This window comes from Vidua chalybeata, chromosome 7 (assembly GCF_026979565.1).
Source record: "Vidua chalybeata isolate OUT-0048 chromosome 7, bVidCha1 merged haplotype, whole genome shotgun sequence".
NCBI classification, from domain to species: domain Eukaryota; kingdom Metazoa; phylum Chordata; class Aves; order Passeriformes; family Viduidae; genus Vidua; species Vidua chalybeata.
In genome coordinates, this window is record NC_071536.1 from 22,158,813 (window position 1) to 22,186,658 (window position 27,846).

General features: G+C 36.8%; 2 protein-coding genes across 7 annotated transcripts in view; one reads left to right on the plus strand and one right to left on the minus strand.

Moving 5' to 3' along the window:
* The window catches only part of DPP4 (dipeptidyl peptidase 4), a 40,355-nt gene extending 33,985 nt beyond the window's left edge, over nucleotides 1-6,370 (plus strand). Inside the window, exons 24-26 of the mRNA XM_053947410.1 lie at nucleotides 3,979-4,051; nucleotides 4,295-4,368; nucleotides 5,200-6,370. Of these exons, the coding sequence (XP_053803385.1) occupies nucleotides 3,979-4,051; nucleotides 4,295-4,368; nucleotides 5,200-5,298 (246 nt within the window). The 3' untranslated portion in view covers nucleotides 5,299-6,370. The remainder of the gene's footprint in view (nucleotides 1-3,978; nucleotides 4,052-4,294; nucleotides 4,369-5,199) is intronic.
* A 1,968-nt stretch (nucleotides 6,371-8,338) lies between these two features.
* The window catches only part of SLC4A10 (solute carrier family 4 member 10), a 187,084-nt gene continuing 167,576 nt past the window's right edge, over nucleotides 8,339-27,846 (minus strand). For 4 of the 6 annotated variants that reach the window (XM_053947402.1, XM_053947405.1, XM_053947401.1 and 1 more), the window contains 9 exons: nucleotides 27,706-27,819; nucleotides 27,047-27,208; nucleotides 24,070-24,321; nucleotides 22,761-22,829; nucleotides 20,323-20,496; nucleotides 19,665-19,787; nucleotides 16,856-16,923; nucleotides 15,034-15,150; nucleotides 8,339-10,619 (listed from right to left, as the gene is read on the minus strand). In XM_053947402.1, the coding sequence (XP_053803377.1) occupies nucleotides 10,553-10,619; nucleotides 15,034-15,150; nucleotides 16,856-16,923; nucleotides 19,665-19,787; nucleotides 20,323-20,496; nucleotides 22,761-22,829; nucleotides 24,070-24,321; nucleotides 27,047-27,208; nucleotides 27,706-27,819 (1,146 nt within the window). In that variant the 3' untranslated portion in view covers nucleotides 8,339-10,552. Of the gene's footprint in view, nucleotides 10,620-11,557; nucleotides 11,584-11,914; nucleotides 12,101-15,033; nucleotides 15,151-16,855; nucleotides 16,924-19,664; nucleotides 19,788-20,322; nucleotides 20,497-22,760; nucleotides 22,830-24,069; nucleotides 24,322-27,046; nucleotides 27,209-27,705; nucleotides 27,820-27,846 lie in introns of those variants that run through there. The other 2 variants (XM_053947404.1, XM_053947403.1) reach the window with 2 other exon arrangements.

Genomic DNA, 27,846 nt, shown 5'->3' on the forward strand with positions numbered 1-27,846 from the left:
TAAGCAGGGTAGAGCACAGTTAGCACTGTTGTGTTCATTAAAAAAGTGTCATGGGTAGAAAAAACGGTGGGGGTTGTTGCATTGATTTAAAAGTATGATAAAACATATAAATACATACATATATGTACTGAAGCATGTGGTTTGACATTTATTTACAGTACTCTAGTGTTTTCAACTGCTGTATGAGACGTTCTGGTCGAGATTGGGGATAATGGTAGTGACTTGCTGGACAACTTTGTCTGTGTCTCCCTCTTGTAACCACTGAGCTACTGGGCCCAGCAGGAACTGACCAGCAGCCTGCAGCCGCCTGCCTGCCTTTTTCCAAATGTGTTTCTTTAAGGCATGGGAACAGTAGGAGGTCTGCGAGGTAGCAGTGTAAATACAAGTTACTGTCGCTGTGCAGAGCGAACGTTAACGCTCTGGGTGCACAAAGTCACTCACCAGCTTCACGGCACAGATGGCAACAGAGGACTGTTTAATCCTTTCAAGCCAGGAGTCGGATTTTCTTGGCATGGTATCCATTGCTGGCAATGGCCACGTTGAAACTGCCAGTACCAAAGAGCTAAAGGTTTCAAATGTGTTACTCAGAGGACTAATTGGGGAGAATGGTGGCTAGATGGAGGAGGAGTAATTGCCTAGATCAGATTGTCACACTTCGCTGCTGCTCTTAGAGAAAGGAAAATGCAACTTAAATCCTTGTTTGTTGTTAAAAGCTCAAAATAATATAGTACTACTTGGACTTTACTTTTAACCTGGAGGGTGGGGTAGCTTGAAAGTGAGTTTGTTATTTTTCATGTAGCCTCAGTGACAGCGTTGTGCAATTTTGCTATTGCTGAAGACCCTTACTGACTTCAGCCCAGGATGTACCTGGCTTACAGCCCCTTTGATCCATGTCCCTGTCCCAATAGCCAGCCTCCTGGCCCCTCGACACTGACGAGAGCTGTTGGCTGAAATGAATGTTTTTTGAGGTGAATGCAGAATCTGTACTGAAAGCTAGTACATACAGCTGAAGCTGTTAAAGCTTGCACTGCTAACTCTGCGCTGTTAGGTTTGTGTGCTGCATCATATATTCTCTATCCTGCTGCATTGCTGTAAAGCTGGCATGAAAAGTGAAAAGTTTCATAAACTGTAGTATGCACCCTGATTTAAAAGAAATGAGATGGTGTACACACCTCCTTAGAGAAGATAAGCACTGCTAGGCACATTCCTGACATGCAGAGTATTGTTAATGACTGAATATATAGACTAAAGAAACTAGTTGTGGTAAAGAGGGGTACATCCTGCCTTTGTATTACTGTGGCATTAGGTTTTACTTCATTGAAGGCAGAGAATATGAGATGTTAAATATTGTTTGTCAGGAGTCAAGTCTGAGGGAGGACTCACACTCCTAAGTGGGCTAATTAGGTATGTTCAGTGTCTTTTAAGGTAGTTGTAAACTATTAAAAATTAGAGCTTTGTAAAAGAGAGGAGCAAGCATGGGTGGTGCTCCTAATATAATCCTAGGCTGAATGGCAGAGAATCTGGCGGCCTGGAAGAAACATCCCTGATGCAAAAGACTTGAGACTGAATCGGGGCAGAGCTCTGGAGGTCAGATGCAGTAGCCATGTAAAGCATACCGAAGAGACTGTTCAACTTGTGAGAACATTATTTTGCAGTTCACTCTGAATTTGATATGCTTTTGGCAAGTGTTTGAAACAGTCATAGATTTGGCAATCTTTTTCTAGCAGATTTGAAATGTTCAGTCCTTAAGAACTGCTGCATCATTAGGTTATGCAAAACAGGGTACAATTTTGTAAATATGCCATCTTGTACTGATTTGACATTTGTTCTATTATCTGAGAATATGCTAAAGGGAGAGAGACCTTCAATTTCAGCCAAACCTTAACTTGTTTGTGGAGTGCTGATAAAATGTTGACTGCTGTGTGATCTTTAGAAAAGCCAGTTACACTCAGCAGGGCCTAATTTTAAGTACTTGTGCACGTTACCTTTTCAGAGCCTTTGTCCCAGCAGTGTAACTATAAAACAGAAGTGGTAAATAAAGTTGTATTTTTTTGCTGTCCACTTAAGCTTTGTTCAGCTGCTGTTGCTTTGTTGTCTGACTGTGCCTACTTGAGAGTGCTCCCTATCTTGCAACCTTCTTTAAGGACACAAAGGTACTGTGTCCTTAAAGCATGTTTTAGGGAAAGGACTCTTCATGTGAAGTATCACCAGTGATAAAAAAGCAGAAAAAGTATCTCATATACTTCTTCTTTCTGAAGTATTTTTACAAATAACTTTATTTTATTTAATGCCTGAAGAGGAAAAATAATGACATCCTCTTTCTAAAATGGCTTTTGCCAAGTCAGGTTCTCAGAAGTGTAGCTTAAATAAGGCTTCCACTCACAGAAGGTTTACTTAAAACAGCATTGCTTTTCTGGAAGAAAGCGTGGCAAGGTGATCTATCAATTTTCCCTCTGCACATGTGGAAAATTGTTTACTCAAAGGATACTGGTTGGTTTGGGGTTTTGTTTGTTTTGTTTTTGTTGGGTTTTTTTTGTCTTTAATCTCACTGGGCCATTTCTTTCTCATATGTTCTTTTGGTCAGCTGGTTTACCAGTGCTCCTCAGTGCATCAAAGTGCTCGTCATGTTTTGGCACTCACAGCTAAATGTTATTACTCCATGATATCAAATCATCTAAATGGAAAGTGTCATGCTTCCACTGTTGGTAGATTTCCATGTACTGGATTTCTGGTGCTCTCTAGCCTTTGACTATCAAAAGGGGGCAACTGCAGTGTTACAGAGTAGAGGGTGGGTTTTTTTGCCCTCTCTGCCGAACCTGTTTTTTAGATTTCATTGAACACATACACATAACTCATTTCACTTACGGAAGGGTTCTGGTACACTATTCTGACAAAAGGAATTTAATATTTGTACTTGCTTTAAAGATTTGTGAGTGTACGAGAGACATAAGTAAATCAGAACACTTCTGTGTCTTGGCAGTATAATGTATTTGACTTTTTGGGGTACTAAATGCAAATCTTTGTGCAAGGATACAACCTTAGTACAAGTAGGGAAGAAAAAAAGCAAATCACTAAATTCTGTTCATAATTTTTAGTATTTTTTTTTTCTTGCCAGATTAACTGGTTGTCTTATTAAGCCTAAAATGTCTTGTCCCTTTTGTTCTCTTCTTCCTCTGCTCATGGCAGAGCACCATCCTACTCCTTTCCTTGCCCAAATTAAAAATCTTAGCTGCAGTCCTTACTGTCTTCATTCTTTAGTCACAGCACCAAGTCAGATGGGCTAGAATGTTCTAGGGAATATGTTGTTACTATGTTTTAAATTTCTTGATTAATCATAGTCACTGATTATTTAATTTTTTCATTACTGTATCGTGTTTCCATTCCCAAAATGTATCTTGACTTCTATTTAGAAATTTGGTCTAGTGATTTTCGTTCAGGCATTTTTCCTTCATATTTGGAGAGCACATTTTTCTAAACTTCTCGTTACCCAGTTTTACTGGAGACTGAGGCATTATTAGCACTGGCGCCTTACCTGCAGGTGAGCCTTGTGGGGAAGATAATGTGCATAGCCTCTGCAAGATCTACTCTTTGCTCTCACGGGTGCACTGTTGCCATGGCAACATTTTTTTAACTTGTCTGCAGTCAAACATGGCACACGGTGTGCTGCAGGCTACCACCATGCTGGCCATGCACTGAATGTGTACCTCAGTGCAGAGCTCTTCCCCTCGGCAGCTCCTGTTCCTTGGCAGCCATAACCTTGGTAACAGTTGTAGGTGGGTGTGGGGTGGTTTGAGTAGGGGCACCCAGCCCCTGGATGTGTGACCGTGTCCCATGGCAGTTCAGAGGGGGGTAAGCAGGGCTGTGCTTGGTTGGAGCTGAAGGACCCCAGACAGTGTCAACATGAATCAAATTCAGTTGGTAGCAAGTCATAACCTAATAAATAGCACCTTTTTTCTTTTTTTTTTCCTTTAATTTCAGAGTTCTACAGTAATGGCCAGAGCTGAAAAATTCAAGGAAGTTGAATATCTCCTTATTCATGGAACAGCAGATGGTGAGTTGCAGTTAATTAGACATTTTAGTATTACAGACAGGTTCGCAATTCTACTACTGACAAAACAAAAGCATGAAGGGGCAAGGCTGTTACATTTGCGTCAATAAAATAATACCGATTTTTGCAACTAATCTGTGTTTCAGTCAGCAGTGCTGGGGAGTCTAGTGTGTACATTGCTTTGATTTTCCCCCAGAGTATTACAGAAGCAGTTTTTGTTTACCTTTTTCCTCTTCCACTTTCCAGATAATGTTCACTTTCAGCAAGCAGCACAGATTTCCAAAGCTCTTGTTGATGCTGAAGTGGATTTTCAGGCAATGGTATGGTTATGTTTTGTTTATCATTATACAAATGAGAATAATAACATAAGCTGTCTGTGGTAAGGTATAAATTCATTGCCTTCTTAAATGAAAGTTCATATAGTTGCATTTCATGTTCAGTAACTGAAATGTGAACATAAAGCATGTATTTTATTTCTGCACAAGTAAAACTGTAAAGCAATACCATCTCATACTCAATCCTTTTTACCTAATCTTTCATTTTCTTAAATTTTTTGTGTTCTCAGACAAACAGCCAGTCCCAACCTTTGCATATACCCAAGTGCAATGAATAGTATCTTACAGATAGGTTAAAAGGAAAGGTTGGCTTCAACAAAATCCCAGATAGCCTGTCCATCATGTCTGGTGTTTATTGGACTTGTAAGACAAGCAGTTACTTGCTATTTCTTATGTTGTGCATGGAAGTTCTCAGACTAAGGTGCAAGCTCTTCCTTTCCTACATTCTCTCAGCCCTTGGGGAGCAGTGCTAGAAAGGATGATGTATAGAAGGAGGCCAAGTGCATGGTTTTCCTTCAGCCAAACACAAAGGACATACAGAGAGAGAGGTCAGGCACCCCTCATAACTGAACCTCCATGTGGACTAGCCACATGTTGTGTTTACACCTTCAGCATAAAAACAGAGCATGTCCCATATGCAAAGAAGGAGCTTGTGTCATAGCAGCTTCCTACCCCATCATGTCTTTGCCTCCACGCTGAAAGCCTCATGCTAGGATCATTTTAAATTGCTGCACAGGTTTTTATGTCTGTCGTGTTTGATTTATATCATTTAGATGTAGCTGCAACTAACACTCTCTGTATTTCTCTTTCACACAGTGGTACACTGACAAAGACCATTCCATCTCCGGTCAAGCACACAAGCATATTTATACCCATATGAGTCACTTCATAAAGCAGTGTTTCTCACTGCACTAGCACCAGCATTTTGCCTGTTAGTGATGGTACTTCTCCAGAAAACTCTCATGCTAATGTACTCTGAGCCAGTATAAATCAAGATGAGAGAAGAGTCAGCTCTTGGGATACCAGTGTACACAATGAAATGCTAATCTTTATAATGATTCCTGTTGCCAAGCAACTATTGCATTTTTATTGATTGTATTTAATCGGGTCTTAACATCATCAGAATGATGTTGGAGACTTCTAGGAAGCATGGTACTTGCTTGAGTAATTACCTTTTGATATTTCAGTCTAAAAGAGAAACAATTCAGTTTGTATATCAGAGAAATGAATGATAAAATGTCACATGGCAATCAGTTGCAGAATAAAAATATAATAATGTTTCCATCAAAAATGAATGAACCCTGGGGTAATTTCTGTGAAAATAATGAAGAAATGTTTTTGCAGAAATTAATAAAGCTTAATAATTCATATTTTAAAATTGGTATCAGGAATACTGCAATGTTAATATGTGCAGATTGAAATACTTTATGCTGCAGTTCCTGAAGTGAGTGTGTTTTCTCTGCATTCCCTTGTATTACAGTTGTAGAAGTCTTGCAAGGCAAGCACATAACAAGCTTTCGCCAAAGATTTTGAATGATACCTAATCAAAGCAATGGCAATGAATTTCTTAGTGTGCTATCATATAGTACTGTGATTTTTGCTTATTTTATAGTAAAAACGGCTGCTACACTGGGAATCTGCACTGCTAAATCTCCTCTGGGAACAAGAGCCCCCTTTTTAATGTAGAAGTTGCTAATGTACTGGTGAACAGAAACTGCTTCTTACACTGAAACATAAAACATTACAATGCGAACTAGCGGTCACTTACAGCAAGGGCTGGACTGTCACTCTCCCGTGAACAAGCTCTTTGGCAAAACTGCTTTCCCTTACAGCCTACCAATAAATAACTGCTTTCTTTACAGCACTCCAGGTAGGCTTCTCCATCTAATCTGAGGATTAGTTTTCTTAATTTCACATAGAAAAAATGCAGTCTACTTGTACTAAAAATTGTGCTTCTTTAAAATAATAAAGATATTAATTTATGAAAGGAGGTGTAGTCCATATCATTGAAAATGTTGCTTCAGAAAAAGAACACTAGATTTTTTTTAAAATCCCCATTAATTTTGAGGATTACTTACAGTGAAGCTTCTGATTTTATGTAATGGTATCATGTAATGGAGTGTGACATGATTATCTAACGCTTAGCTTCTTGGTATTACATGCCAGCATCTGATTATGTCTGTATTGTGGGTTATTAGTGACATTAGGTGTGAATGTAAAAGTACTCATGCAGACAGATAAAGCATGGGGAGGAATGTTAAGACACTTTGTGCAGCTTGTCCTTAAATGAGAAAGTCTCAAATAGAAAATCAGATTTTGTTTTCACAAACTAACAATTCCTTGACTCACAAAATAAGATGGGCAGTTTTGTTCTGTTTGTTGGCATTTTTTTGAAACACACTGGAGCTGGGTTTTGCAAATACCATCTTGGGTTCAAGGGAGTAGTGGCTCTAATGTAGACTGGTACCACTGTTAAAGTTCTACAGGATTACAGGCTGTCAGTTATCTCCAAGAGGTTTTATCATCACATCTCTCATTCTTTTGACTCAAGGCAAAGAAACCTATATCAGTATAAGGTAGATCCCAGCAATACAGGCAGGTTATAAAAAAAGAGTATCATTATGATATGGCTTGTGTATGCAAGGGTAAATAGTTAGGATTTTTTTTAATGTTATCACTCACACTGTCATAAAAAAAGTGTTTCTGTAAGTCAGAAAACTATTTTCAGTAGGCTCTCATTAGATAAGAGCAAGAATTAGTATAATCAAAGAAACATTTAAAAAAATAAGTGAAACTAGAAATTATATGGTTTGAGTCTTTCATTAAGATGCAATTCTTTGCATCTGACCTGTGTTAATGATTCTAGCATCTCACTGGGAAACTTCTGTACTCTCAATACATCATCCCCTTTTAACTGTCTTATCTGCAAGGCATTACATAATGCAATGCTAATTACCTTTGTCTGGAAAGCAACTTCTAAGATATGCTGCTAATAGACAATGATGCAACTTCTAAAACAAAAGAAAATTTCATTGCTATAGTAAGTGTCCTAATTAACATCAATTCAGTGTCTAATTTTTCACTCTGGTAGAACTCCCTCAGCTCCAAAAATAATGCAGGCAATAGGATGATAGAGCTGCCTCAGGGAACTGACAACTTTCTTGAACTGCATGAGCACAGGTAAATAACTAGAACTGAGGCCACAGAAAATATCTAGCTCATTTCATTAATGTCCAAGGCTAGAAGTCAGTGGTGCCTGAATTACTGAAACATGCTAGTTAGTTGCACACCTACCTATTATGGGTTTTCTCTGTGTTTTTTTTTTCCTATGTGAAATGGATGTTTAAGTTTGTTGTACAATACACTTCGTGTAAAATCCTAACAGAAGCTTGAGGTCTCACTGTTACCATTCTTAGGCTTGGACAAGACTTCTAGTCTTTGGTTTAGTAATTGGTGAAAAAGCTCTAAAAGGGATTTAGTAAGATGGAGTCAATACTGTATGTAGTACTGTGATTCGTGGCCTTAAAGTTTTTCAGTAGCAAAAATTGAGGGTTCTGAGAAGAGCAGAAACATTTTAAAATGTATGACCTTACCCATTGATCTCTAAAAAGATCTGCTTTTTCCAAATAATCTCTCTCAGGAGGTAGGGGGACCAACTCAGGAGTGGTAAATTGGAGCTTCATTCCCATTCTCTTCCTGGAACAGTGAGCTCTGAGCTGTCCCCAGTGTCACGCTTACTGTTAAGGTCAGACCAAGTGCATCACCACCAACTCCACCCAGGGAGCAACACTCACAGCCTTGCATGCTTCAGTGAGATTCCACTTGCAAAGGGAGCCATGCTGGGCTCTACCACTCATTAATTTGGGAAGCCCATTCAGGTCAGGTAGACATTGCAAATATTGCATGGTATTGCAAACCTCTTCCGGATTTTGCAGTATAAAAATAAAATTGAAAATTAGTTAGGATAAATATTTATTTTCACATAACATATCTTAATTGTGAAAAACACAATAGTCTATTCACATGTACACATAAACTTTTGTAATAAATTACATCCAAGAAGTTGAGTAATTTTGACCAGGAATATGAAATTAGAAGTAAATATAGCACTACATCTGCTTTACATTGTGTGTGATTTCAGAACGTTAAGATTAGCATTGGAAAAGCACTTAAATTCACGCAAAACCAGAGCGTTTTAAAATAAAACCACTCTGAAATACTGAACAGAAATACAGAATGCCATTGAATACACTGATTTCTTAATATTCTAAGAGTTGGTCAAGTGAAGCTAATACATTTTGATTGTATACATTATCCGTAACAAAGTCAGCAACATGTTAAAACACCATCAGGCTGCTTTCAGGACAAACCAGTATTGAGCTTCTATACTAACCTTAAAACAATTGGAATCTTACAATTTATCATCAAGTACACAAAACAAAGCATTTAACCTTAATGCATCAGAATTTTTTTCCTAAATTTACATATACAAAACATTGAATTAGATGTGAATCCTTCTTCGCATCCATTGGATTTTTTTTCTCCATAAAAATGGCTTTTAATGGGCTTTGATAATGCTAAGGTAAATTTAGAACAGTGACCCTATTAAGTTTGCAGCAAAATGCAATTATTTATGGCTAAAGTATTAAAACATACACACTCACATACACAAAAACATTGGAATACTTTAAATGTGCTGAATGGAAAACTTGTTCACGAGGTGTATAGAAAATTAGCGTATTTGGGAAAGCTGGGGAATGTTAGAGCCCTATGGATGAGTTCTTACAAAGATTGCAAGACTACAATTCTTATTTTTAGGATTCAAAGTTACAGCATAATACTGAGACTTAGCTTTCATTTTAATAATTTAAAAATTTATCTTAAAAAAATTTAAAAATCAGTGAACTCCAAATAACACAATAAAACTTCAGCTCCACATCCCTATTCATTCAATACCTAATCTCGCAGTCTTTTACACAAAAGAACAGCTTGAAGGATCAGGCAGTAACAAAATCCATTACAAAAAATGTATAGCCTTATAGCCACATTTTACTTTGCAATGTTGTTTTTATCTTTTAATCAATATGTACTTGATGGAATAATAAAGAGCTGTAACAAAACAACAGCAGGATACCCATTTAAGTATTATACACAATCTCTGAAACAAAGAGCTTTACAGTTGTTAGTGGAGAGAAGACAATATAAATACGTCCTTTATGTGGCTGAATTTTAGGCAATAAAGAGGAAGATCATTGGGCAGGTGATAAAACTGCATGTGGGGTATAAGTTTGTATCTACAAAATTTTCCCTATTATAAAATAATGGATTGATAAATGACAAAATACATTGTTTTGGCCTACCATGGCAACATTCATACAATACAAGATAAGATACCGTAATCACAGATCGCATTTTACGAAATACTGTACCCATGTTTCACATCAAAGGATGTGGTGGTGTTCTTTAGCTAAGGTGAGAAAATGTTTTAATATATAATTTTATATATATATATATATTTATATATATATAGGACTATGTTCCAGTTACATACAAATTTTAATATTAAATACACTGTATTAAATTAAGGAAAACTTCACAAATACAGAATCTGATCCTGCAATTCACATTGCAAAACTGAATCCATGACTTCAAATGGACAGATGAAGGAGGAAAGTATTATCCTTGTTAGTTTATTCATGGGGTCAGATCAGCTGTTATTTTATAAACTTCTTAATGTTTGCTCGTCAGTTTGGGTCTCCAGAAATCATTTACTAGTTAGGTGATTTAAAAAAAAAATTGGAACAAGGATTTTCAAGTTCATCTTGAATCAAGATTATTAAGTATTTTCACACAGAAAAAGTAGCAAAATACAGTACAAACCTATTAACAGGAAAGTTGAATTTGAAAAAAAATTTGCTTCTTACATTTCTGATACGAGTACTGATAAATGGCCAAGATCAGCAACGAACACAAAGATTTTTTGCATTGGCTACTTCAGACATTTACATTGATACTAGACAAGGTAGACAAGGTGGAATGAGACAAGTATTGCACTACATTACCTGTGCTAGTTTGAGATGAAAGACAAAAGTTACAAGGTAAATAATTTATATTTAGTGGTTGTGGCACTCCTTTAATTCATTTGTAAAAAAATTACTTGAAGAGCAAGTCATAGACAAGTCTCCCGGTCAACACCTTTCCCTGAGTCAGCTTTCTTCTCTTTTCTGATTTCAGCACTAGGAAACGAAAGGGGAAACAAAAAAAATAGAGTTATGGTAGCACTATCACACACACAACTATATATATATATAATCTACCTGAAAACCAACATTGCACAGATAACTTTATTTTTCATGCTTCATGGCACAAACTGGGAAAGCAAGTGAAAACTTCTGTGCTGAATGGTGTAGAAGACATCAGGCAGCATTTTAGTGACAAGGTAAGTAGAGAACTTAAGATGTACAGACAGCCAACATGCAAGCAAAGATAGCCACTTGTTTTTTTCTTTTTTGGCAAATACAACTTAATTTACTACATAATGGTAATGGTACAGTTCTCAGACAATACCAGCACATTTTTAAATGGAACAAACAAGAGGTCACAGTAAGTATTTCTTGTCTTTAAAATATATTCTCTTGTTCAGCTGTACATTTAGAAGGAATGTTTCTGAACTAGAGTAATGCAAGCCAATATCCAGCAAATATTTGGCTTTCAGTCTTGACTGGGGAGAGCAGAAGTCTGGGGAGGATGGGGAGAGACAATATTCCCCATGTGGAGTGTAATGCATACTTCCCCATGTATGTATTATAAGGAAATTAAAAAAAAAAAAAAAGCCTGAAAGATCAGACACAAGCCATATCATTCAGAACACTAAACCAGAGTTCAAATTTGGATTCAGCTTTTTTTTTTTCCCAGTTAAAACAATGTTGATTTGCCTACAGAAAGCAATATACGTGCAAAGCAGATGATTTTTTTGTGTGTGTGAGTGTCCTAATTTACAACAGCGTAAATAAATAAAAACTCATGTTCTTCCAATGAGTCTCAATCACAGTATGAAAATGCAAAGAGGCTTCCACAACACAGGCAAATCAAGCCTTCAACAAAGAGTGGCAGGGTATCTAAAAAAAAAAACAGATGGTTCTGAGAACAAACCTGTAGCAAACACATAACCTACCAGGTTTCATGGGAATAATTCCTTAACTAGAATGAATGAGAAATAGGCTGAGTTACGCAAGGCTTAGAGAAAGCAAGATCAATTCTCAAATTCTTAAGGTGATTCATGCACAATTCTACAATCATTTGACATTTTTCTTCACATAAAAATTGCTTTAAGGATACAATTCAGTTCAGCCAAAGCTTACTTCTATGCCTATGGCAGCTTCCAGAGGTGTTAATGGAAATAGCTAAAGAATACCAACTTCTGCCACTTCAAGTGCCAAACCTGTCACCTTCTGTAGAACAGTGATAGAATTGGGTACGTTACACTTTCTGCACACAAAGGGTATTCAAACAAATGCCGAAGGGGGGTGAATGGAAAGTGCAGCAGTACAGCAGGCAGGGAGTTACCTGTGCTTAGTAAAAGCAAACACTGAGGTGTTGTATGCCTTACAGTCTATAATATTTCCACGTTTTAGGTGCCTCTGTGATACCAGGAAAGTCTTCCTTCTATTTAGGATTCACATCTCTGAGCAGCTCCTGCAGATGTGGGCTTTAATGCCTTGAGAAATTTGAAAAAAAAAGGACAAGTCCAGTCTTTTTCCAGTAAAACATGTCACTGGTGGATCTGTAAAGGAGTTGGAGCTCTCTTCCTCCCTACCAAGGGAGTAGCCTAACACACCTGAGCAGGAAGGTCTGGGATGTGGGATGTTCATATCTTCAGGTCCAAATGGGAACTCACTCATATCTACGAAGTGACAGATGCCTCTTTCTCCAGTATTTTAAAAGACAGCTAAGTCTATCTCCTGTCCATGGTCAAATCTGCATATGCTTTGAAATTGCTCTCTGGAGGGCTTAATACTATGAGCAAAGACAGAGGAATGTCTAGTTACATGAACCAAAGAGGGCTGTGCTTCAGATAGGTGCACTGGTGTTCTGTTCTACCAAGAAAGGCTCAAAGGCAGACCTTTAGGTCCCTGGGAATTTTAATAATAAAAAATGAAGGTTGGAAAATTGTAAAGTTCAGGTGCCTCTATGGCTAGGCAACTTGACTTAATCTTTGTAAGTCCTCTCTTTAGACAGGTAAAAACATTCAGGAGCCTGGGATGTAAGAGCTCTCTCACACTATGCTGCTTCACAGAATCAGGGCCAGGGCACATCTTATGATAGAAACTATCCATGCATCAGACTGGGAAGTCATTTGTATAAACCCTTCCTGTCTAAAATCTCTTTTTGTAGATAATCTTAGTTTATAACTGGCCAAGTCAACTCAGTGTTTAATTACTATGAGTAACTTCCTGTTAATTGGTCAGTGCTTTGCATAAAAGGCCTTACATAAAATCATAGTATACTATCATAATTTAATTATCCCCATTTAATAATATTTTGAGATATAAGGAAGCAGAACTGACAGGAGAAAGGAAGTACTAAATGTTATGTAGTTGAACTTCACAAGGCATCAGTAAAATTTATTTCAAAATGAGATTTTTTTCCCCCTCTATGATAAGGTACCCTTCACTGTGGAAATTGTTTATCTAATACTGCTGATCTTTGCAAAAATTATCCTTACACCTGCTACCATTCCAAGCTTTTTTTCCTCACTAATTACCTAGGATTGAATTATATCCTCATTTAATGATACATGCATTATGCTCTATAATATTTTTATAGTTCTATCCCTAATATGACTTAAGATTAAAGTTGCTCATGGCTTTGCTTATCAGAAAGAAAGTCTTTCAGGGTTAAAGCTCTTTGAATCTACTCCTCTCTCAGAATCTGAGACAAACTAGAGCACCTGAAAATGCAGGATTTCAGAGTGTTTAAGGTTGGTTGTTCACAATGAGATACTCATATCTAAAACCAGAAAAATCTTTTCTCCTGAGTCTTTGTTTTCAAGAGCAAAGATACAAGAACAGATTGAAAATAAGACCTTTAGAAAATCGGTTTCTAAACTGCAGTTTAAAGGGCAAAACTCTTATCTGAGCCACAATCTGTGTGGATGCTCTTTGTTCAGAGGGTCAAGTTTACATCATCTATCAACATCCACCAGGAAAATTACAACTCCTGTGTACCCAGGGGCTGTGAATGTACCACGTCAGGTTCTTCTCTTTCTCCAGGCTTTCACAGCCTGGACAGCAGAGGAACTTGACGTAAGAAAACCCTCCAGTACATCCTCCTCCCGTGCACCACACTGATTTCAGTGACCTTTCAGGATCCTTCAGTCCATGTGCAGGGTGGAAGGCAAACAAGGACTATGCTATTTTGACTGTCAGTGAAATATAAATATGACCACATTAATGGGCTGCTGCATGGGTGTCTGAAATGAAGGTTCTCTGGTGATCAACTGCTCAGTCTTGTTTATGCAGTACAGGAAAAGGAACAACTCTGAAAGGCAGCATGCCGTTTTGGGGCAACAAAATTAAAAACCACTATCACTACAAGTGTTCTCTTACTGCATCTGTTCACCTTGAAACAATGACTAGCTGTTTCAAACATGGGCTTTTGAAAAATATATTTAGAAATGGGCAGAATATAATTCTGTATTTTAAAAAAGATTACTAGGAATAAATTCAGTTTCACATTTAATACACTACACTATTTAAATACAGAGTAAATTTCAAATTCTAATATTTGAGACTTTAGTGAAGACATTTTACATTCTTATTTGAAATTTCTTCTCATTTTGTCTCCCCAAAAACTACAAAAAGTCAGCTCATTTGGGTTCCAAGGTGACACCATTTTGAATCAGAAGACACAATCAAGGAAAAGGTTTGGGTGAGGATCTTACCTTTGGGGAATCAGCTTCTAGAGTGATTATGTTAGGAATGGGAGCTTATGACAGAAGTGTGATACAAAACAATTAAATAGAAAATTAAATAGAAAATAGTTAAATTTTAAATTTATGGAAGCAGAGGAAAAAGTTCTCTTAGAAAATCACACTGTGCTTGATTTTAATATTTTCTTATTCCTGTCATAACTCTGTAGCATAGATAAAATAACGTGTCTTCATTTTACTGGACAAAAATCTAAAATTATTTAACTGTTTTGAGTACAAGTGAAGTAGGCAGAAAAATGTAAAGAAATGATGCAATCATAAAATTATTTTCACTCCAAATATTATTAGATTGCATTCAGAGTACTGGGTTCTTCATACAGCTATTTCCAGGGTAGTGGTGATCACTTCTTTTTTCAAGAGGAAAGAACAAAAGCAAGCAGAACAAATGCAGTATCCAGGTGGAGGCTGGTGGTTCATTACACAAGCATCAGGCATGCTCAGCTTCATTTTCCACTGGAGCATAACTAAGTACCATGCAAACATTTGTGATTTATGTTTTTAAATAAATAGTGAGTTTGTGTTTTGAGCTCAGAATATTACGACTGGACATAAGAAATAAAACTTCAAAATGCTAAAATCTTTCTAATCCCTAGCAAAATATTCTAATATTGGTTTGACACCAATATATAAAGTATAATGAAGTAAAAAAAAATTAAGACCTTTTAGAAGGAAAGCTTGACTCCTTATCTTTTGCATTCTCTGAGGATATCAACAATGTCTTCCACACAGCAGTTTTTGCCATTTCATCAGAAATGTTTATCACAGATGGGTCATCTCTAGAGAAGAATGAAAGTAAATACACAATAAAACAATCAGCAATCAGCCTTGTTACTTATTAACTCAATAAAAGTCCTTGAAAACGGATAGTGATGACAATAATTAAGTGCAGTGTAAGTTAAGAGATTATGTTGAACTTCAGAAGTCCTGAACAGTTACTTAAATACTCTCTCAGAACATCTTAGCACTTCTAAAGTATTTTCTTCCTCCAACAGCAATTAATCACAGTAACATCAATAAAATTTATTTTGTTGCTCCCAACTAATAAACAAGAGAAAAATTAAGAAGTGTGAAATTAAATATTGCCCAAGATCTCACAGCATGATAGTGGCATCACTGGATTAAACATGATCCCAAAAGGTGCTACTTATGCTCTGAAACTCCACTTACTTTTAAAACTATTTTAGAAGCAATCAAAATCCTTAGCAAAATAAAATATTTAAGAGAGCTTAAATATTTTTTAGTATTTAATTTAACAGCTAATAAAAATGCCACAACTAAACAAACTAATCAATAGGCTTAAGTAGCACTTTGTAGCCATTGTGCTCTTTGATTTACCTGGACTACTCCAAACATGTATTTATACACTTAATAATAATAAAGACTTGAATGTTTTAAGGGGTTGCCTGTACATTATTCCTGACTTCACACTTGGCATTCAGTAAGCCCTCAGTAAACTTGCTGTTGTGTGTTTTGGGAACCACTTTAATCACGAATATCTTGACTCTTGTTTTTAACTGCAACTCTTACAGCACAGAGAGTCAGGTATTATCCAGGCAACTCTACCAACGTCAGCACACAAAGGAGATCAATAGAGATCACACTGCAAGATAAATTAAACTACATATTCCTAATATAAATTACAACAAGCAGGTATGGACAAAACAAGAAAAGAACCAGACCATTAGTTGTGTGATGAGTCAAAGGAAGTAGGCTGGGATTTTTCAGAGACACAGTTACAAATCTCCTGATTTGTGTTAGGAGACATTACGTTAACTTTGTGTTAAAATGTTAGAGAGAAGGCCACTCTGCGATGATGTTCTATGAAATCACATTCATGCAGATGTTACTGTCACCAGATATTTCAAATCTTTTATTAAGAATTTCTTTCTGAAAACTTCAAATTATATGCATTCCTTATGGGCTGGCAACATGTATTATTACTATCTGGTAACATGTATTATTACATGTATAACATAGATGTTCATGCTTTTTCAGTGTGTCAACCCTGCATTATGCTTTATTTACCTGGGACGGCTCTTGATTCACTCATTATCTTACATAACAGGATTAAATCAGAATGTTTTAGAATGTAATACTGTAAGAACCTAGTTTTTCTGCAGTGTTTTCCAAACCTATCCTGGATCTCTGCTTGCATCAGGTTGAAGGGTTTGACCTGCTCTACATCTTCCTTTTGCACTGTGCATATCAGGAGCCAAAGTTCATTGAGAACAGCCTGATCCTTCAGTCTTGTCCAATGGAAAACTTCCAACTAGTGTGTCTTTTTCCTAGGGAATGTGAGCTTTTGTGGAGAGATTAGAAAAGGGCAGGCTTTGTTAAATGCTGCAGTGTGTGGTTCAGTTCACCTATCCGTACCAAAAAAAAAACATCCTCCTGATATTTAGTAAGCATTATGAATAAATACTGTGGCATGTTTACTTTATTTAATTGCAACTCACCTAAAAGAGGAAAGGTATATTTTACCTGTAATGTCCTTCTAGTGGTAACTGAACAGTCCCTTCCTCTTCCATTGCTAACATACTTTGCTCTTCCTAGAACAAAGGAATTTAGACATGAGACAGGATATGAAACTGTGAAAAGTGAAATTTGCGTACTTGAATTATCTTTCCATTTTCTTTAAGTATTTATTTGAAGTTCTTAAAGTAAGATACTTTTCAACTTTTACTTAAGTAGTTGACATTTAAAACCTTCTATTTTAAAAGATGTATCTTCACTAAATGCTATTTTCCAATGCCAAATAGAGAGTTGTTTTGTAACAATAAACAGGAGAATTATTAACAGTGAGTGAACAACTGTCTGATGATTTTTAAATAACACTGATAACAGGATATATGCATTGATGTTTACATGCAAAAATTAGGGAAGATGATTTAAGTTTGCACACACAGTTTTAATACTGATAATACTGATTTTAGTACTGATTTTTCAGTGAAAGGTAATGAAACAAGAGACCCAAAATTAGTTTTCACTTGAAGAGAATTAAGAGATAAATCTACCAAAAACCTTATGTAAAGTAATAACAAATTTAGCAAATCTGCCTTAGAGGGAGGGGAGAAGAATGGAGCAGCTCTCAAGCACCATGTCCTGCCTGCAAGAGCAAAGGAAAACAACCTCCAGAAGAGATTCCAATGTCCACACCCTGACCAGGAGAGCCACAGCTCGGAGGTGAACGAGTCTTGGCAGGAGCGTAACCGTCAAATCTTGCTCTAAATTGTTGCGGTGTGTGTGAGCAGGTGTGTGTGACACCTGGAGACCTCCACAGCTTTCTTCCCTTTATAACAGTTTCCCTTTGTAACAGTTTCGGCCAGAGCCTGTCTGAAAGCATGGGTTGGCTGAAAAGAGACTTTATCATTTTCTGGCAGATTGCCAAAGCCCCACGTGTGTCACAAACACTAATTGTTGTATTAGCAGTAAGAGCCAGTGCAGTTTTCCAAAATAGTAGGATATCAGTTCTCTCTGCTCAGAAATTTGTTTCTTCAATGCTTTATTATTACAATTATTTCAAAAGTCACAATATTTTTTTTCTGTAAATGTGGAAGTTCTTTGTTCGTTCTTGTCTCAGAAAGACTTAATTGATTAACAGCAAAGTGGCTTCCAAAGGAGGTCTGTAAGGAGAAGGCATCTATCATATCCACTATAAATGTACAAAGCCCTGGAAAAAACATGGCCTAAAAATATAAAAACAACTTAAGTGATGAAATTAGGATCCAATCAAGTAAGTTTCAGATCCTGTCAACTACATTTCTGAATATTCTTGTGGGTAGAATACTTCTATTTTTAAAAGCTGTGTGATAGCAACTCTCCAATTAATTCCTTAGGCTACATGTCAGAAGTTTTTTATTACTAGTTAATTTTGTCATTTCCAGGCTTCACAGCTTCATAAGTTTCTGACAGTTGAACAGTTTTAATAATAGCTCTAAATATTTAGAAATGCCAAAATATGTAAAAATAACCTCTCAAAATAGACAGTGAATGAAATAAAGTAACACCAGTAGATTTTCCCAGTTTTGTTTTCTGATGCCATCTTATCAAGCAAGGGAAGGAAAGTGACATATAACCAAAACATAAGTATAACAAGGAATTCTTTCCAATAACCAGACCCACAAGAAAAGAGCTACCTTGGTTACTTCTGGTTACTCTGAATTGTGATGACAACAGACACCGTGATGAAACATCTCTCTGGTCTGCTTTGATTCATGGGAGATAACAATGACTCACATATTTTAATTTCAGCCTGGTAGTTTTACAGACACATACCAAATAGTAAATAATCATCTTGATGTTTCTTATAGGTAAAATCTTTTCCCCAGACTATATTCCATGACAGTATGTTGAATGTGTCAAGGAAATCAAAGTTAAGATTTTGCCAGGTTACAGATGAGGCAGGGAGTTGTCAAAGGTTGCAGAAGAATCAATCCTAAAGGCAGAGTAATCTAGTTTGTGTAGTTACCCATTCAAATTATTAGCTCATGTCCTATTTCTGCAAATAAAGCTACTAATGGCAATCCTTAACACACACATTTCACTGATCTTGGATGATGTCTCAGGGCATTCTTAAGGATAATTTTCAAGTTAATAAAGAATTATCTGAAAAACATATTCCTTGAAATAAGATGAGGAGTCCAGATCTGAAACAGCCAACTGGGTGGTAATGCCACAGGATGCAAGTCTGAGCATTTGGTTAACAGGGTTTGCAGTGTCACTGACCTTTTCATTACAAGTCAAAGTGAATTGTTCCTGCAATAGCACAAGGACAGCTCTGGCCCAGAGTGTAACTGGGACACTGCACAGGGTCATGACATTGCTGAGCAGAAAGGGCATAGAGTGATGCCTTTTGCCCTGTGTGAGGCTCAGAGGCAGCTGGGACATCCACAGGCCTTAAATTCTGCACTTCTTTCCTCAGCATCTCCTGCAGGGATGAGACCCAGCCCAGTGCAGCATCCAAGTGCCCCAGGGCTAGGATCTGAGGGCTTTCCTACAGGCATAGGTTCATCTCTGCACACCATCTGAGTGGGTCTCAGAAGCAGTCCCCAGGAGTACTGTGGATAATATTTTATATGACAGTATGACAGCCTAAGAATCTACATCCCCACCTAAGCCTATCAGATTTGTAACCTTAAAAGCACTTATGCAAAATATGACAATGTTACACTTAGATACTGTTAACAAGTCTGCCTGGTACATGGAATGTGCCTTACAGAATTTTCTCTAAATGTCTGAAAGAGAAATTGATAAATGGCTATACACAAAGAAACCTGAAACCATGACCCACCTCTTTCTCTGCATCTTCCAGTTTCTTTTTCTTGCTCTCAGGCATCAAATCATCTAACCAACTGAGCTCCCGCTTGGTAAAAAAGAAATCCATGAGTTTTCGGACAAATACCAAAGCCAGGACCTGAAAAGATATTAATTCAAAGAATTAGGAAATTAAGTAAGTAAAACAGACAAATAGACTTGTAGAGGAATTCTTTCAAAAGTGACCGGTTTGTAGCTAGAATTTTATCCTTTAATTTAAATAAGCTAACAGCTGCTGTTCCTTTGTTCAAATGAAGTATGGTTTGAAGCATTTAACAATCACTGAGGTCAGTAAATATCTTCTGTTTTCTATTAGTGGAATCATCAGAGAAATCACTTAAGCAGCAGACCATCATTATTTTTCCCAAGACACAGAACTGTTAGGCTCCTTAGTTCAATAAGCAGTCTTCCTCAATAAGTGAATGTTCTTTCTATAACAGGATTTATTAATATTCCTTAAATAAAAAATAATTTTCCCTAAGAGAATATAAGTTGGGATATCCACACATAATCAAAACACAAAATCAAAGCAAAATTATAATTAACTGCCCAAAATTATATTTCTCTTCAATAATAATTACCCACAAATGAAAAGAATTAGGGATTTCTAGAGGAAATAAAAAAAAAATTCATACCATCATAGGAAAGACAATGGCAGCTCTTGAAACCTTTATAATCCAGAGAAGCACAAGACAACTCAGCTGAATTATAGTGAAGAGATGGACCTTTCTAAGAGGAACATGCCTTAGATAAATAAAATCTGGCTGGTGCTTTGCAGGCATCCAGAATAACTTTATCCTGTCAAAAAGCTGAAAGATAAAATTTTACAAGTTTGGATCAAAATGTGGTGTAGGATCATCTATGCTGGCATTCACACACTGCCTAAGAGAGCCTGAATATCCAAAGAATCGGGCTTGTTATTCTACAGGCAAAAACTACATAATTAGAGCAGCACAGAAGATACTCCCTCAGTAACAACCATAAGCCTTTAATCTAGACTTTAGTCCAGCAGTGGTAAAGGACTTGTCTTCTCACCCACTGAGCCACCAGAGTAGGAATGAGAAACATGTAACTTAAGCGAAGTTTAATTACTTGGTTAGTCATACTTCAGTCCCTTTCCATTTTAATGCATGTGTCTCCCTAGGTTGTATTGCAGATGTGCTAAAACATTGCATTCTGCTGAATTACATTCTATATAGCCATCCTGCAGGAAATACCCTGGATTTCATCCAGTGTTACTACACTGGATGTTAGAAAGAAGGTGGTAACTTTGAAATAACACTGCTAATTGTGAACTCTAACATTAGGCAAAGCCAGACTTGAGAGTGGTCACGAATCAATTGTGACTCCACCTGAAGGGAAGCTGGTTGATCCTGTTGGCCATGTGTACTATCACTTCTTTCCAAATACATCCTAGGCTCCTTTTTCAGCCACTGAGCTCTGCCTCCTTTAGCACATAAAAAGCTGCTCATGGAGGGACCTCTGCAGTCTTTTATTTCCTGTGAATGAACAACTTCTATTTTACTTCACCAGACACTTTATCCCAAGCTGTTTTCTTCTCCATATTTCACTTTATTCACAAAACCAGAAATAGAAAAGGAAAAAAAAAAAAAAAAAAAAGGAATGAATGCCGGAAAGCTGACTGCCATGCAGCTAGGAAGATATGTGAGAGGTTCCTATTTTGCAGGCCTATTTGGCTCCATACTGACCTGAGACATTTATGTCATGGCACAGTGATGATGGTGATACACCAATTCTTCCTGCATGGATGACCCATGCTATATTCACATAGCCTTCAGCAATGTCAAGTTTTGGAAATTTTTATTGAGCATGTGCAAACTGCATTTTTTAAAGGCTTATATTTTGGCCAGATTTGAGTATATTTCTTTTTCACAGAAACAGCAAAAAGCACATCCTCCCACAAAAGCCATTTTATCAAAACTCTATTCCTTATCCCAGCATGGGGGAGGGAGATAAGGAGGGGGATGGTATCACTTTTCCAAGTAAAGATAGCCAGATTTCAGTATGCCTTAAAAACACTCCTCAATAGTGTAGTGTACTTTCTCACACCCCTGTTCTGAGAAACAGCTGAACCATATTAAATTGAAATTATTTAAACCTCAGTAAAACCCAAACAACACTTCTGAGAATATCAATCCAAAGGATAAGAGATAGGCAAAGTTAAAAATGAAGAGTCTCTGAATAGAGACCACCAGTCAAAAAAAAAAAAAAAAAAAAAATCCCAGCTTTGCCTATAAATGGAGGTAACTTACAATCAAATCTAATGAAAAAAACAATCAGAAATTTTCTTTGCTTTTTGTATTTGACCTTTTGCACAGTATAACTTGTGTTTTCACTGTGTGATTGCTCTTTCTCAATTGTCTTGGAAGGTGTGTCGATGCCTCATGGGCTAAAGGATTTGACATTGTGCCATTTCATGCTGCAATCAGCCAGGAGAAAAAAAAAACACAGTACAACCCCAACCTGAGTGCTGGAATGCCTGCTTTCTGCCAGCTACTCCTACTTGAGGCCACTGCAGGAATGCTGCCCTTCCACTAGACTTGACCCTTCATCCCTGCAGTGCTGTGGCGTACAACAGTTCCCCCTCCCTGCCTGGAGTGTTTATTTGCACAAGGAAGAAGACATTCAGAATTTCACTTATGTTACTTTTAGGGCAAGTTAGCCCTAAAGGCAAAGTTCAAGATAAGTGTAGCCCTGCAAAGGAACTTGAAAAGGCAGCATGCAAGCAAGTGAATGGGAAGGCAGCAGAGAGGGAAGAGCCCCTAATAGTTATTACTCAGTTTTTAGGCTCAGTAAAATTCTCTTGATAACAAGAGAGAACACAAAAATCAGAACCCAAAAAATAGGGGGGGGACATGGAGCACAATACCTAAAGGGAATACTCTATTTAGAGAGAATCCATTTTCCTTTTAAGTAGTGACTTTCAAAAATATAAGGTTGGTAACATTCCTTTAAGAATATACACAAAAGCTAATACAATAATATAAGAAGAACAGCAATATTTTTTATAGAAAGCATCAGCAATAACGCACTCATCATAAATCAATTTTACCTGAATTCCCTTTAGAGATGAAGCACCCATGTAAAGAAACACTCCATAAAGTACTGGCATAGGAATAAACTGCACAAACAAGCAGAGAAAAAGAAGAGCATATTAAATACTACTTAACAATTTTAAACGCTTCTAGAAAGACATTCAAAACAGTTGAAATACAAAGTGCCATATGCCTGCATTAATCAGACAAGTTGTAGATTCAGATCCACTCAATTATAAATTAATAATGTTTCTCAGAGTATAAAGGAAAATAAGAATCTGGCTCTGTAGTTTTATTTTCCTCTCATGGCCAGTTATTACAATATACTTAATTCCCTATTAATAAAATTAACAGAACTACACAAAAAAAACATTAAAGCCTTAATTTATACTTAAATTCTTTACTTTACAGACAGCTCAGAAAAATGTTCAAGAGACACAAAATACTTCTTTTACTGCTAAAAATAATATTTTGTGCTGTAAACATTTTAAAATGGATGAATGATTCTATGGAATGATTTTTAAAGAGACTACTTAAATGTTCAGGTTCACAGCATAAACTCATGTGTAGGTAAATGAGTATGTCAACAGAATCTGTTAGAAATACTAAATACACAAAATGCATGTTCTATGTGTATTCAAAGTGAAGGCTTTATGATATACTTAATAAAATACTGCTGGGAAGTACAAGTTCTAAGGGCTTATTACCCTCACTGTGACAATATTCAAGACTAAGTTCTGATTTTCTTAAAGCCAGTGACAAAACTCTCACTGATTTCACAGAAGCCAGATAATTCTTTAAAAAGTATTACATGTATACATGGTATTATATATGACTGTAACTAGACACTCTTTTTCAGGACACTGGTGAGCTGTCTTGAGTATGTAGGAAGCATGAGATAATTTTTCTGTTCATTTCCAAGAAACAAACCATAGAACTTCTCTTGCAACTGTGAAAATATTTTTAAATTACTTGGAAACCACAAAATGTTTTTAAATTATCTAAATAAATTTTAAATTGGTATAACACGACTGTTTCATGGTAATTTGCCATGGGCCCAAAGTATTAACAAAGTGTGAATACAGCTCAATGGCAGAATTCCCTTTGACTTCAGTCAGGCCAGATTTTCATTAGAAGGTTTTTATTTTAAAAATGCTAGGCACTTTATTATGCAAAATTAGAATTCCACTTTAAACTCTCATTGTGTAACATTATGCTAGTTAGTAATATGCCTGGAAAGGCACATTATTCATTAAATAATACAGTAACAACAGTGAAATGTTCAGTGCAGTATTCTTTAACTTTCCCTTACTTCCCCCAAATTACCTTTAGAATACTTGTCAAAAATACAGATGAGCCCATAAGGATAAAAATCATGAGCCCTGTGACTCTTTGCTCCCGGATTCCAAGAAATTTTGGCTGCTCCCCTGGAGCGGAGCACTCTGATTCCAGTTTTAAGCTGTTCACATGGGAAATAGAGAGGACAGTGGCTGCAACAAACCATGGCAATCCCATAATAGAGCACACACCAAGCATCACTGCCACCATGAGTAGGTCGAGGTGGTATCCACATCCTTTCTGTTAAGAAAAGTAAGGATGGAAAGAAGATGTAAAATGACATCTGAATTAAGGAGAACGCTCCTGGCAGGCGTTCCTAATGAGCAGCTAGAGACAATTGAAAATTTGAGACTTGTAGGAAAAAAATAGCTTCCTTCTACATGTTATCCAGGCTGGGTCAGTAGGGATGGCAGAATGGTTATCTAAAGGGAATTTGGACTGGTTCACACTCAGTGCTCAATGTCACTGGTCTCCTTCCAGTTACGAGTTAGGTGTACCACAAATCCACTCTACAGTGAGCACCAAAAAACTTTCCTGCTTATAAAACGGATACTGGTGAGACACTGGAAAATATGTACATTTTCTGGTTTAACTAAGTCTCTTCTGTGGATAACAGTACACAGAACATCCAGCTGCACTGCCAACTTCCCAATGCACTAATCTTAGTAGACACTCCATCCATTCTTACAAAGAGGTGGAAAAGTAAGTATTTTTATTGGTCCCTACATAAAAATCTGTAACATTTCCCAAGTCAGTTTATGCTAGAAGGGGCCATAAAACCACAGTGTTCCTTCTAAAGCTCTATAAGATAGTAAGCACATGATATACATTTCAGTAATGTACTTTCAATCTTAGATAAGAGCAGATAGCTAAAAAATAAGATACATTAAATTAAAATATAGAATCAGGTACTGGTTTATTGGTTTCCTTATTCAAACATAGCATCATAATATCCATACTAAAAGTCAATACAAAACCTTTGGACTTGGATCACTTCTGTGGTGGTCAAATGCTACATAAATTTACCAACAGGTGGATAATGGTTTGCTTTCATGCATAAAACCCTTTGGTCAAATCTTAGATAAATTTAAAAACCTCCAATAACAATCTTCACTTGAAAAAGAAAAATACATCAATGCATCAAGCTTGGTTCTATAGATATCTGCTACCACAGCTGAACCATAGCTGAGTGGGATATTTCACTTCAATTTTAGCAAGTATCCAGGACCTCCACACAGCTGCAAGCAGCAGCTCAAGCTATTTTCCTTTAAAAAGTCAGATAGTTAGCCATCTCCACAAAACTTTGCAATATGGCAACAGATCCAGTGTCATGGTCTGATGAAACAGCGATGTTCATGCAAACAATGTGAATATGTTGAACCATAATTTTGCCTGTAAACCCATGCAAATGCCTTTTGACATAAAAAAAGTAACTAAACTAAACTTGGAAGGGTTTGCTACAGAGACTGCCAAAAGCTGAAATGTGCACTATCCAGAATTTGCTATGGGAAGTATAAAAAAAGAGGGGAAAATGAGTTGGAAGCAAACAAATCATTTCTTTATGAAGACAACTTTTACTTCTAAAATGGGAAGCGTCTGGGTTTATGAAAATGTAAGCCACATATCAAAATGAAAATGCCATCTTATTTGCTTACATTATTTAAAAAGGGGGAAAAGTAAAGAAAATTAAGACAATCAACTCTAGCAATCTTCCCTCACTCCCCAAAAGTGCTTATGAGTCTTATCTCCAAGACACATCTTGACAAACTCAGAGATGTGTCAAACACAGATATTAGTTACAGGCACAATGCACTCAAAGAAAGAGTTTAATTCTAAATCCTAACAGAGACACCTTTTTTTACCTTCTGACACATTTATGAGGAATGTATCTGCTAATGCATACAGAATCCGAGAGCATTTCCTCACATTCAAACATGATCTGAGGAACCTGACATATGGGAAGAAAAGGAAGCATAGCAACAGGTGATGCTACACCAGACCCCAGCAAAACTAAAACGCAGCAAGACAAGGGGGCAGCCAGGAGGACCATCTGACTCCCAGATGCCAGTGCTGAAAAAACACATTCCAAAGCTTGGCAGCAAATTCCTGCATCTGTCAAGTTAACCACATGCAATGCTATGGATTGACATGAAGAGCCAGGCTGACAAAGAGGGCAAAAAAAGAACATATCAAATGTCACAATCATCCAAGAGGAGGCAATGCAAAGTGAAGGTTGCAAATGCATTTTGCTAAAGCAACTTGAGATTGGATTGCTGCTTATTAAAAGTATGTAAAAAAAAAAAACCTAAGCTTGCTGCATATACATGTACAGAAACCTGCTGCTAGATTTTGCCCAACAGTTTTTCAGAGGGGTGATGTCCCTTTTTCTCTCTCCATCTGTAGGCAACTAAAGTGTTAGAGAACAGAGCAGGAAGTTGTCCTATGTTGTTTTAAGAACCCATTGTGCCTCTAAGGCTCAGTTTTATTCTTCTCCCTTCTTTTAGATAGGAAGGGCATTAAATAAAAGGATGGGTTGAACCACAGAGAGCAGGATGAAGAGAGGGGGAAAAATCTTATATTACAAAATAACCCCTGAGTGATTTTTAAAAATCCAATCCAGTAGAACAACACTGTCAATACCTGAAGAGGCAATTAATATTGTGGTATTTAAGGGGATTATCAACTTGAAGGCATTTTTTAAAGTGAATGAATCCTACTTATACTAAAGCACAGAAGGCAGCACTTTTTAAACTCAGAATCTGTATTCCAAATAACATTCATAAAGTCTTCTGTAAGGCAGTGGATCACTGACACAGGGCACAGGTACCACACAGACCAACAAAGAAAAAAGCATAAAAATTTAAAGGGGTTCTATATAGCAAACTAGCATACTAAAGTAGATGGATGCACATTACATAATCTGAAGCAGAAAACAACAGTGAGAGAATAAATTTTGACTGAATACCTTTAGTTTGTGCTCTTTTCTATTGATAATGACAGCTGTGATCTGCTGGTCCATAAAGATAAGGATAGTACAAAGCAGGGCTGGAATTACAGCAGCTATCACTGTCCACCAAGGATTAGGCCCCAAAGGAGTAATAAACCAGCCACGATCATCTCTGGTGGGCTATAAAAACAGTCATGCATGGCCAGTCAGAACTGTAAGGATTATTTACATTTCAATTTCACAAGAATACATACAAAACACTATTAGGATATGACTTCCTTTAAAACCAACCTATATAGAGCTCTAAAAAACATGCTAGACTTCCTCTGATGCCAAATCGAGAAATTACATATAATAAAATCATCTGGGTTATTACAGACTTGGTTGCACTTGATACAGTAAACCTAAAATTTGGAGGAAGCCCCAGAACATTACAGTAGTCTAGGATTTGGGTGATTTGAGCCCTGTTAATTTCTGCAGAGATAACATTAGGAAGCATGAAAGGGCCTGATGGGAGAGGTTCACTTACATGATCCATAAATCAGAGAGGTTGCATAACACCTTGTGAACACAAAAATTTTAAAATACTATCACTACTCCCTAATGATGATGATGATAAAAAATTATAAACCCAACTTTGCAAAATGATAAAGTAGTGCAATTTATCAACAACTTACCTTAAAAGCATTTGGAACCTGAAGTTTTGGTGATGGAATTCCAATGGCATAGTCAATTAAAACCATGGACAAAATAGTGAGAAAGACAGCAAAATCGCTGACAACAGAGCGTACCTACGATTATTGAGAGAAATTACAATT